The sequence below is a fragment of the Cibotium barometz genome, chromosome 12 (assembly GCF_041138505.1).
Source record: "Cibotium barometz isolate CiBa-2024 chromosome 12, ASM4113850v1, whole genome shotgun sequence".
Lineage (NCBI taxonomy): Eukaryota > Viridiplantae > Streptophyta > Polypodiopsida > Cyatheales > Cibotiaceae > Cibotium > Cibotium barometz.
In genome coordinates, this window is record NC_141057.1 from 32,223,787 (window position 1) to 32,234,737 (window position 10,951).

The 10,951-nt window shown below is 42.8% G+C and overlaps 1 protein-coding gene across 3 annotated transcripts; it reads left to right on the top strand.

The window, feature by feature from the left end:
• Nucleotides 1–8,654: 8,654 nt before the first annotated feature.
• LOC147633299 (uncharacterized) lies at nt 8,655–10,634 on the top strand. 3 transcript variants are annotated; one of them, XR_015267089.1, is made up of 2 exons: nt 8,655–8,898; nt 9,624–9,799. XR_015267089.1 is itself a non-coding variant. In XM_086806339.1 (2 exons), the coding sequence occupies exon 2, from the start codon at nt 9,857–9,859 to the stop codon at nt 10,313–10,315; it is 459 nt and encodes a 152-aa protein (XP_086662465.1). In that variant the 5' UTR covers nt 8,706–8,898; nt 9,807–9,856; the 3' UTR covers nt 10,316–10,634. The 3 variants fall into 3 exon arrangements, 2 of the variants coding, with proteins under 2 accessions (XP_086662465.1, XP_086662466.1); XM_086806339.1 differs by lacking the exon at nt 9,624–9,799 and adding an exon at nt 9,807–10,634 and having other exon boundaries at nt 8,706–8,898; XM_086806340.1 differs by lacking the exons at nt 8,655–8,898; nt 9,624–9,799 and adding exons at nt 8,934–9,225; nt 9,807–10,634.
• Nucleotides 10,635–10,951: the final 317 nt, after the last annotated feature.

Here is a 10,951-nt window from a genome sequence, read left to right on the forward strand (position 1 = left end):
TATATAAAAGCTTAATGTCTAAACATGACGGACACTAATAAATTCTTAACAAGATACTATGCTAAGCTCACACAAGAGAAAGAATACTAAATGAAGCAAATGACCCAAAAGCCAAGTCTTGTCCTTCCATATTTATACAAAAAAGTAGGTTAGGGTTTTCCCACTCAACGTAAAATGATACAAAAAAGAGGCCCAAAAACTATCTAAATGAGACCCATTTAAGCCATCTACATCCTTCTCTCCCCCATTCTTTGTAGTGTGCACTCACCTAGGCATTAAGATTGAGATAGATCTTTCCATGGCTCCTTCCCTCCTTGCTCCATACCCACCTCCTTGGTTACTCTTCCCTTCTCCCTCTCCCTTTCCCTCTCCATCTCCTTGTCTCCCCCCTTCATTGCACTAACATAGGCATTAAGATTGAGATAAAGCTTTCCATGGCTCTCTCCCCCTTGCTCCATACCCATTTTCATAGCTCCATTTCGCTCCACTCGGGTGACGACACCAATGGAGGTAAGAGGACCCTTACTTCTCCACAAGGGAGGGTTATTCAATCTTGAATTACTAAGGGTGCAAACTAGCTATGACCCATTAATTCCCTTTTTCCCCTTGTACAAGGCACAAGAGTTCCCATTTTGATGAACATAAACTCACATTTTTTTTGGTTATAGAAGATTCCAACTTATTACAAGGTTCCCAAAATCAATAACAAACTCAAGGTTTGCAATTTCCAAATTAATAGGCCTCTCACCAATTGTTAACTCCAAAAATTTATAAAATTTATAAAATTAATGATATTACTGAATTAAAACTTCCCAAAATTAATGATATTAAGTTTCTTAAAGTATTAGAAGATTCAGACTCACAAGTCCCAATATCAATAACAAACTGGAGGAACCATTGGGCTAGTCTCTTGTCCGGACATCCATGGGGCAAGGCCCCGAGTGTGGAGCCCTACCCCGCACGAGAGGTTGACGCCGCTTCCGCTGCCAGCGCCCTCAGAGGGGGCGGGGGTCTCACATCAAGAATGCTTGCACTCAACAATTTGCTAGAGAGTTTCAAAGTGGTGTCGCCCCACCATGAGTGTCAACTTTTTCCTCACCAATTTGTTCTATGCATTGTTTCTTACTTGGATAAGAAGTTCCCTCCATGATACTGGCACTCCTCTTGATGCGGACTTGAAGCTTATCACTAAGTGTGCACCGCTCCTCTTGCCATTTGTTTAAGGAATATTTGTCCTCTATGAACTCAAAAGATTCGGACACAAGCTCATCACCCTCAATCTGCTCGCGAACTGGGATCCTCTTTATCTTTTTTAATCCTCACAAGACCTAGTTCTTCCTCATTACCATTGTTGATAACTTGGATCTTGTAGAAAGATCCCCTCAAGCCCTCAACATAAAGTATATTATTCAGCTATGAATCCTACATGCTCCATGTATCAAGTATATAGCACACAAGAAGTTGATCAAATGAAACGATTACACATCACTAAACAAACCTATAATCCATAGCAGAAAGAAGCTACATCACTATGATAAGCTACAAATGCTTAGCCCTAAATACTACAAGAAACCATTTAAAGCTACCATTTCTCCCTACATATAGCCCCAAATTTTGAAATTGTTTGCAAATCCAAGCTATTTTGTATGCCATCATAACAGCACCCGTATTCTCAAAAGAGAATGTAGTTACTGCTAACACATCTTTTAGCAAAGAGATTAATGCATTTCTTCTAGAAACATGCATATAGTGACTATCTTGACAATCACCATGACAGGTATGATTAGAGATTCAATATGTTAATTTGCACTAGTAATCAAGTCTCCTAAGCTTCCTAGCACTATTTGAGTACATAAGCCTCCTTTAGAACTTTTTGTGTAGAGTAGTACTTTCCAAGATCTCACTCATTTCTACCTAATCTAATGTTATGGCAGCCTTAAAATGTATTCTGCCACCTCACTCAAGATCCTTTATCTCAAATGTTTGATGTGAGGCACTCAACTTCTACTTAACTAATCAACCATTCATGACTAATCTCCCCCTCATCTTTCAACCGATCATGTAAGCCCCACCATTTGTTATGTTATGTATCTTAAGTTGAATACAACTCTTAAAGAACACAAGGATTCAAAGCAATGCTAGCTTATACTTTTAGACAATTTGCTAATAGTAGCTACAACTCCTAAACTTTGATCTTATTGAAACCGCACCCACACCTGCACCCACTCTTGACTTTTGCTCAATAATCATGGAGAGGAAAAAGGTGATGCATGAACAAAGATAAGAGCATGCTAGCATGACCTCTACTATTTACACAAAACGGTGTTTTGGAGTCACAAAAAGAAGATAAATAGTACTAAATATTGATCAAGAAGAGAATGGCTTCAAACTTGAGTAGAATCATAGTTGATTTACATTCAAGTTTCCAACTCCCAAGCTCTTTGTCTTGTGATTTTGCTGAGCCTCTGCAAGTAGTCTGAGATCAATAAAACAAATAGAGAACATTAACATTGATTAATGCATGCTAATTTTAATTGAATATTAGATGATTTTCACTTCATATAATCCCTAATTTTTCTACTAAAGACAAGTAATCGGCTCATTTTTTGCTTGAAAGAAATTGTATGGAACCAAAAAACAAACCTGCAGTTAAAACATACCTGAATCTAGCTTCATGAATGGGCTTTACACAAAGAAAGAAATGCCCTTTATCAGGAAGAAGAACAGCAACTTAAAAGCATTAGGTTGAGGAAAGAAGAGGAGCAACAACATATCATCCATAGGGTGAGTAATGGAGCGTGCATAGCAGAGAGAGAGAGAAGATGCAAAGAAGAAGAGGCACTTGAAAGAGTAAAGGCTTTCAAAATGATTCAAACTTCACGCTTCCTATCTTTTCAAACGTTAAGCAAAATTGAATTATAAAAATTTAAATCCTAAAGTTTTTTGAAAATTTAAGACAAGATTTGACCCCAGGCCCATAGACCCAAAGTTTTATTCTTTATGACTTAAACCACCATGCCCACTTGTCTTAGATGTTTCTATGGGGTTCAAGCCAAGTATATGAATTAAAAAAGCCCTTTTGTAAATGAACTTTCACTCAAATAATAGCCTCCTATTATGTGACTAAATATCTATAAGTCTATCTTGTTTTTTAATACCTTCTGCAATGCATGTGATAGGCACATTTTCATGCTAGTGACCCTCACAAGAGCTTGCATGATGGGCAAGCAACAACGCAAGGCATTTCCACATTTTCATGCTAGTGACCCCCGCAAGAGCTTGCATGATGGGCAAGCAACAACGCAAGGCATTTCCACATAAGAGAAGCAATAGGGTAAAGACTCCTCTATAGTGTGTACATGCTAATCTTTGATGTCTACTACTGCATTGGGGGGATCTTCTTACTTTATGCTGTTAATGGACGATTACAGAGTAGGAAGATGTGGGTTTATTTCCTTCGGGATAAGGCTGAAGCTTTTGGCAAGTTTAAACAATGGCATAAGCTTATGGAGAATGAGACAAGAAAGAATGTGAAAAAGTTTTGTATATATCAAGGAGGATAATTTATTTTAGCAGACTTTGATGTGGCTATTGCAAGGATAATGGCATCAAGCACCAACTCACAACTGCTCACACACCTTAGCAAAACGGTGTTGTAGAACACCGTAAACAGATTGTCGTGGAGATGTCTCAATGCATGCTAAAAGGGAAAGGGTTACACGACACTTTCTGGGCTGAAGCAGTAAGCACAATATTTTACATCCTCAATCGAAGCTACACAAAGGTGCCCAAGGGTATCACACCGCAAAGAGGCCTACTCTAGAAACCCTCATTGTCTCACTTCAGAACATTTTTGGCTGTGAATAATATGTACATGTACCAGATGCATCCAGGAAGATGCTTGATGCTGCCAAAAGCAAGAAGTGTATCTTTCTTGGATACAATCAAGAAGAGTCAAAGGCTTCTTGTCTCTATGGTCTAGAGGTGAAGAAGATAATCACTAGCCAAGATGTGGTGTTTGTGGAGTAGCCACACTTATTGGAGGAGACAAGTCCATCCACTCTATTATCAACCGGAGAAATAATCCACCATAAGCCCAACCCACTAACTAGATTTCTTCTAGGAGGAAGAGTTTTCAGAGGACGAAGACTCTTACACATCACACTAGCCTGCTGCTACACCACATAGAAAGCCACTTCCAAAGTGGGCACATTATCTCTTTGATGAGTGTAACCCAATTCCTAAGATGCAAAATCTTCAATAGATGGACCAACCAGATCAAGGAGAATAGAGGAGCAGAGAAGAGCATTTGATCTCATTGTTAAGAACTCTTATGGGTTACTGTGATTCAAATTGGGTAGGAGATTGTGATTCCAGGAAATCAGTTTCTGGATACTATTTTTCGCTTAGTTCTCGTGTTTTCTCTTTGAGACAAGCAAGAAGCAAACTACAAGGGCACTTTCATCTATAGAAGCTGAGTACAAGGTAGCTTGTTTTTTGCTACTTGTGAAGCAGTATGGCTAAGGAGGATCTTAGAGGACATGGGAGATCAGATTAGTGGGGCTACAACCTTGCAATGCGACAACTAGAGTTGCATGGCTATTGCCAAGAACCTTGTGTTTCATGCTCGAACAAAGCACATTGAGATTCAGTATCATTATGTGCTAGACCTGATTGAGGATGAGATAGTGGGGCTTGAGTACTGTTCTACGGACTAGAATTGTGCCAACATCTTTACTAAGGCTCTTGGGAAAGATCAGCTTAGTTGGCATCTTCATCAACTTGGCGTTGGGCCAAGAACATAATCTGTCTTTGGGTGGACATAGAGGGGGGGGTAATTAGTATACACTCAATGCCCACATCTCAGCATGTATCTCACATCTATGTTTGGTGCACATTTGTAAAGACCCCATTATCAGGAGAAGCCATTGGTGCACATGTCTTTGGTGGGAACCCCATCTTAGATGCCAATGGGATCATTATTGAGACCATTCATTGTTAGGAGATGGTTAGGAGTGCAAGCGTTGGGGAAACACCCTGACTGGGGGGTTCCAGGGGGGCTGCTGGCCCCCTTGGTGAGGGCATCCTTGCCCTGACGGTATGGAGAACATTCTTGGAATATTTCCTAGGATATAGGTAAGTTCATTATTAGTGGGTGGTGGCCGTGTTCTTAATATGCGATGGTGACCACATCTATATAGCATAACCGTCTGTGTTGTATATGCATCTACCACACCACCTACACCACTATATATGGAAATAATTATCTCCAACTAAGGTATCCAATGCTTATGAGTATCCACACCCCCCCACTTAGTAATTCCTTTATCTAGAGTAGTCTATCTAGATCGTCATCTAAGCTCTACTTGAGAGCGCACTGGTGGACAACACCATCACACTGTACTTGTCTTAGAATTTTTAAATTCTCTATCTATTGCATTGTCTATTGCACTTTGTTTTGCTATCTATCTTTCTACTATGCTATATTCTTATAGGGTACACTAGATGAGAATGAGGAGTACCTTAGAAGGAATGTGGGGTACCCTAGATGTGTGTGTGTGTGTGTGTGTGTGTGTGTGTGTGTGTGTGAGAGAGAGAGAGAGAGAGAAGATATCTAATGATGGGTGGTGGGGAGGTCTTAGATGGTGGATCAAAGGCACATAGGCTGTAAAATGGATGAGCAATATTGCTCGTCCATTTTTGACCTACGTGCCTCTAATCCATCTTCTACATACATTTTGTGACCTGCATGGGATACAAGGATACAAAGACTAGCCATGTATCCTCTAGTCATGAGCCTTAGTAGCGATAAGTTTCTCTCGATCAAGGATATAGACACTAGCCATGTATCCTTTGGTCATGAGCCTTAGCGCGATAAGTTTCTCTCGATCAAGGATAGGGCATGTAAATAGGAAATGGTAGCATGTTGATTGGATGCTTGCTAGCCCTTAAGTGACTATGACTTGAGTGGTATCCTCTATCCTTACTCTAGTAGGTGACTTTGGAGCAATTGCGAAAAAAGTATCTGAGAGGCATACATGGAAGGAATGTGCGGTACAGTAGATGAGGATGAGGAGTACCCTGGAAGGAATGTGGGGCACATAGGCTGCCCAGAGAGAGTAATTGTGGGGGACCATTGTTTCGATGGTAACTTCCTTGAAACGACCGTAGGCGTATATGGTCATCGGTAGTGTGAATTCCATGTTCTCTTTCCCTTTCCAGACACGTAATATATGCAAATGCCCAGTTGGGTCACACGAAAATCCTCTCGTGAGTTACAACACACACGGTCCCCGCACATGCATCGAATCAAGCCGTGGCAGGTTGATTAGAGAGGAATATTCTCCCCGCCACGTCAATTCGTCAAAAACCCTCCATGCACAGAGTAGACGGAAGACGAAAAATGTTGCTGCACACGTCAACTTTGACACCAGCTTTCCCGCCATGAATTCTCGCCTGCTGTGGCCTTTATCTCCAGAAGTAGCTACGTGTAGTACTCCTCCACATAGCTCCAAAAGCTGCGCAGGTCTCTCTCCCCAGCGCGCGCGCGCTCTCTCTCTCTCTCTCTCTTGTGACAGCCGCAAACCGAATGCACAGCCCACCAGGTGGCCTTTATCTCTAGAGTAGATGCGCAGTACTCCACCACACAGTAGCTTCCATATAGCAGTACTACTACACAGTTGCTCCAAAAGCTGCGCAGGTCTCTCTCTCTCTCTCTCTCTCTCTCTCGTGCAGCTGCAAACCGACTGTGCACAACCCCTCTCTCTCAACTAATATTTCTTTTGGTTTTGTTTGCAGTCACGGATACTAATCCTAATCTTCTATTTGGTCTTGTTTGCAGTCATGGATAAGTATCGGTCTCCCTCACTACATTTCGTCCACCCCAATATGTTTGACGCCCATCCCAATGTGAAGGGAAGTTCGGCACTACCCACCTCTATGCTTGAAAATGATAGCGTGGGGCCAACGATGCAAGCTACAACCAATACCATCGAGACCAGTATCAATCATTCTCACAGCTTTTGATGCAAGGGTGCTCGAACAACAATCTCGGTAATCTCTATCAAAGCCCTGACGAGCACATTAATTTGAATTCTACATTGCCTCAGCTTGGTTTCAATGGCGCAACTCATTCTTAGCTAACATCATTATTACACCTATCCCCCTGCCTCCTTGGAGGAGTCAACAAACTCCGCTTGTGTGTCCTCCTCCATGCCTACTGTAGCTCACATTAGTGATACAAGTTAAGGGCCCCAATCACAACTTCCAAGCCCCATGGGAGTTGTAACATAGTGGCAGCATAAGTGGGAGGATGACGACCTCTCCTACAAAATTTGCAATGCACAAGAAAGCCCTTTCGGAGACTTGGACAGAGAATCGAGTTTTATGTCTTCTTGACCTTTATGAGGCCAAGTGGTTGTCTCTTAACAAAGGTAACTTCAAGAAAAAGCATTGGGTAGGCATCGTAGAGACGCTTAATGCAAAGTGTGGTAGCACATTTTCTCAATCTCAATGCAAGAACAAATGGGATAGCCTTCGGAATACTTACAAGGCCAAGAAGGCCAAGGAGAGCACAACTAGAGTTGCACCATCCAATTGGGAGTTCTTTAATCGGTGTGCCACTATCTTGGCTACAACATCGAAGTTGAGAGGGCTTGTTGGTGACTTTGGAGCAGTTGTGAAAAAAGTATTTGAGAGGCATACATGGAAGGAATTTGGGGTACACTAGATGAGGATGAGGAGTACCCTGGAAAGAATGTGGGGTACCCTAGATGAGGATGTGTGTGTGTGTGTGTGTGTGTGTGTGTGTGTGTGAGAGAGAGAGAGAGAGAGAGAGAGAGAGAAGATATCTAATGATGGCTGGTGGGGAGGTCCTGAATGGTGGATCAAATGCACATAGGTTGTAAAATGGACGAGCAATATTGCTCGCCCATTTTGCAACGTGCGTGCCTCTAATCCATTGTCCACATACCCTTCGCAACTTGTGTGCCCCTAATTCATCGTCTACGTATTTCTTCTTTTTGAGAGGGATAGCATATGGTGGAAACCTCAAATTTTTTGAAAGGGATAGCATATGGTGGAAACCTCCTATTGTTTGTAAAGTCTAATCATGTAAATATCGGGAGATCAAGAATGACTTCGTGTTTTACCCGAAATTGGCACTTGTAAGGGTTTAAGGATATGTGATTTGATTGTAGCTTGAGTAACCATCTAAAAAGCTCATATTTTATAAAGTATAATCTTGTAAATATCGGGAGATCTCCACTAACTCATCAATGCTAGAGAAAAGCCAAAAGAGCCGCAGCCGGGTGGTTCTAGTGTGTGTCTGTGTGGCGGTGCGTGGGTTTGAAACCCCCTAGGCACGGCTCCTGGCGGCACTCCTAACCCTTCTTCCCTAAGCTAGAGAAAAGCCTTTTTCCTAGCCAGTGAGAAACCAGACATGGTGGAGTACAATCGGTTTTCTCTATTCAAAATCTCAGTATTAACGTTTTATTAACTAAAACCTATAAATTTTGTCGGTTTTTGTAATGATGAATGGGTTGTTTGAATCTTAACCGAGGTAAAATACACTAAAAGACGGTTTTTTCCTAGCATTTCCCACTTCCCATATTCCCCCGTGATTAGAGAGCGTAATTGAAGGGAAGATTGGGGGACCGTTGTTTCGATGGTAACTTCCTTGAAACGACCGTAGGCCTATAGGGTGGTCGGTAGTGTGAATTCCATGTTCTCTTTCCCACTTAATATATGCAGACGCCCAGTTAGGTCACACGAAAATCCTCCAACACATAGTAGCAGCCGCGTTTCTTTTCTCTTTGTCGCTGTTCATCTTGTGCAGAGGAAAGGGCTCGCACTCTCTCGGCCCGCTCGCCTTCTCTCGCAACGGGAAAATTTGCTCAGGTAAGCCCCACTCCCTTGCCTCCCTCTCTGTCTCTGTCTCTATCTCTCTCTGTGGAGCTTCCTTTCCCCCAATTTCGCAGAGAAATGGCTCTGTTTTTTCTTTCCCTCCTACAGGTCTCTCCATCGCTGTGAGCTTTAAAACGCCAGAAAAATGCCCTTGGTTTCGTGTCTTTCCCCCTTGCTCCGTGACCTGGAGTGTAATAGAGACTGGCAGAGAGCTATGTGCTTTCTTCATCCCTCATCGTCTGCTCTTCTCTCTGCAGCAGAGAAGTTTTGAGCGCCAGAAAACGTCTTTAATTTAGGGGCTTTGGCCCCTAGAAGACAAAGGTTTTCTCTTGCACTTTATGGAAAGCATTATATTCAGTTCGGATATGGATTTTTCTTCGCTTATTGAGGCCATTGCAGCTGATATTTTGAATAATGTCCACTTCAGAGGACAACATTTTTTGTGCTTTAAGCCTTTCTTTCCCAGAAATATAGTCCGAAGCGGTTATGAACAGTCGCAATGTTAATGCTAATGTTTTTGTGCGCTTCATTTTGGGCGTAAGCGAGGAAAATTGACCATGGCGGTTTAACCGTGTGACCAACTATTCTATGGTGGTTTAGCCGTCTGCAACCCTAGCTTGTACCCGTCTCCTTCTTCTCTTTGTGCTGCAAATGTCCAGGATTTTGCGGGAATGCTTAGGGTTTTGCAGGATTTTGCATCAATTTTCAGGAATTTGCAGGTGTGTTGAGGGATTTGCGTGAGAAATCGGCAGAACTGTTGAAGAATTTGCAGAAAAATGCCGGGGAATTCACAGAAATGTTAAGCACTTTGCAGCAATGTTTAGTAATTTACTGGAATTCCTCCCGTTCTGGCTGCAGCGTATACAGTGTCTCAAATTCGCCGTCATTTTGGCCTTTTGCAGAAGCTAGCGTATTCTGGAGAAGGGGAGAAAAAGCAGAAAGCTAGTAAGCAATGGCGTTCCACCAGTGCGGAGCAGCAGCAGCGATGGAGGAGGACGATGCCAATGTGGTGCATCTGTCCGGGTTGCTACGACAGGGTGAGAGATCCGGCCACAGGTGCGGGTTCAGCTGCTCGGTAGAGCACGTATGGGCGAACCTGTACCTGTGCAGGTCGACGGGGAACTCACACGTGTGCGACAAGAACTGCGACCAGAGGATAGTGTACGACAACCACAGCAGCATCTGCAGGGCAAGCGGCCAGATCTTCCCGTTGCAGCAAGGCCAGCGGCCAGTCCATGGCGTCCGTAGAAAGCACCATGACTGCGAAAGCTGTGAAGCAAATTCTAAGCGGAACCGCTGCTGCTTCTCGCAAGACCAGATGAACATGGCGGCATCTTTCACCTCTCCCTTCCAGCAGATCAACAAGGCTCAGTGTGCTGCAGCAACAGACACGAGCATGGATACTGCCTGAAGCAGGAGGAGGAGAGAGAGGGCAGGAGAAAAGAGGGGGATAAATTTCTCTCATTTGTTGTACCTCTTTTGCTCTTCAAAGTTCATAGCTATAGGTCAATAGGATAGTGTACGACAATCAGCAGTAGCATGGCTTGAGTCTCTGGACCTTACATAACCTCCGTGCTACTGGTATGGTACGACAATCAGCAGTGTCATGGCTTGAGTCTCTGGACCTTACATAAACTCCTTGCTACTGGTATGGACGCTCGGAATTTAATGATCACGTAGCGTTCTTCATCTTTTAAGTCAAAATAAATACTTTGTTTATGGCTCTCAATGTGCTTCAACATTTGTGTAACAGCGTGATTTAACTTCCAAGCTCCTCTTCTAACAATTACACCGCAACAGCTTAATTTTTTATTTTACTTTTTAAAAAAAAGTCCGCTCTTGGGTGGATGTGTGATTGTTTACTTATTTTTATTGCGACTGAGGGTATTGAAATTACCATTCCATCACCTTTTATAATGGGAGGATGGTATATGAAACCCAAATCCTCCTGGTAAAGAGGTACGCGGCTACCGTTGAGCTAGAGCCCACGAGGCGACGAGCTCAAGGTTTAGTGTTGAAAAGATCGTCTACTATTTGGGCTTCCATA

Coding starts and splice junctions, on each gene's coding strand:
- LOC147633299 (XM_086806339.1), top strand. CDS start 9,857: ATGGCGTTCCACCAGTGCGGAGCAGCAGCAGCGATGGAGGAGGACGAT.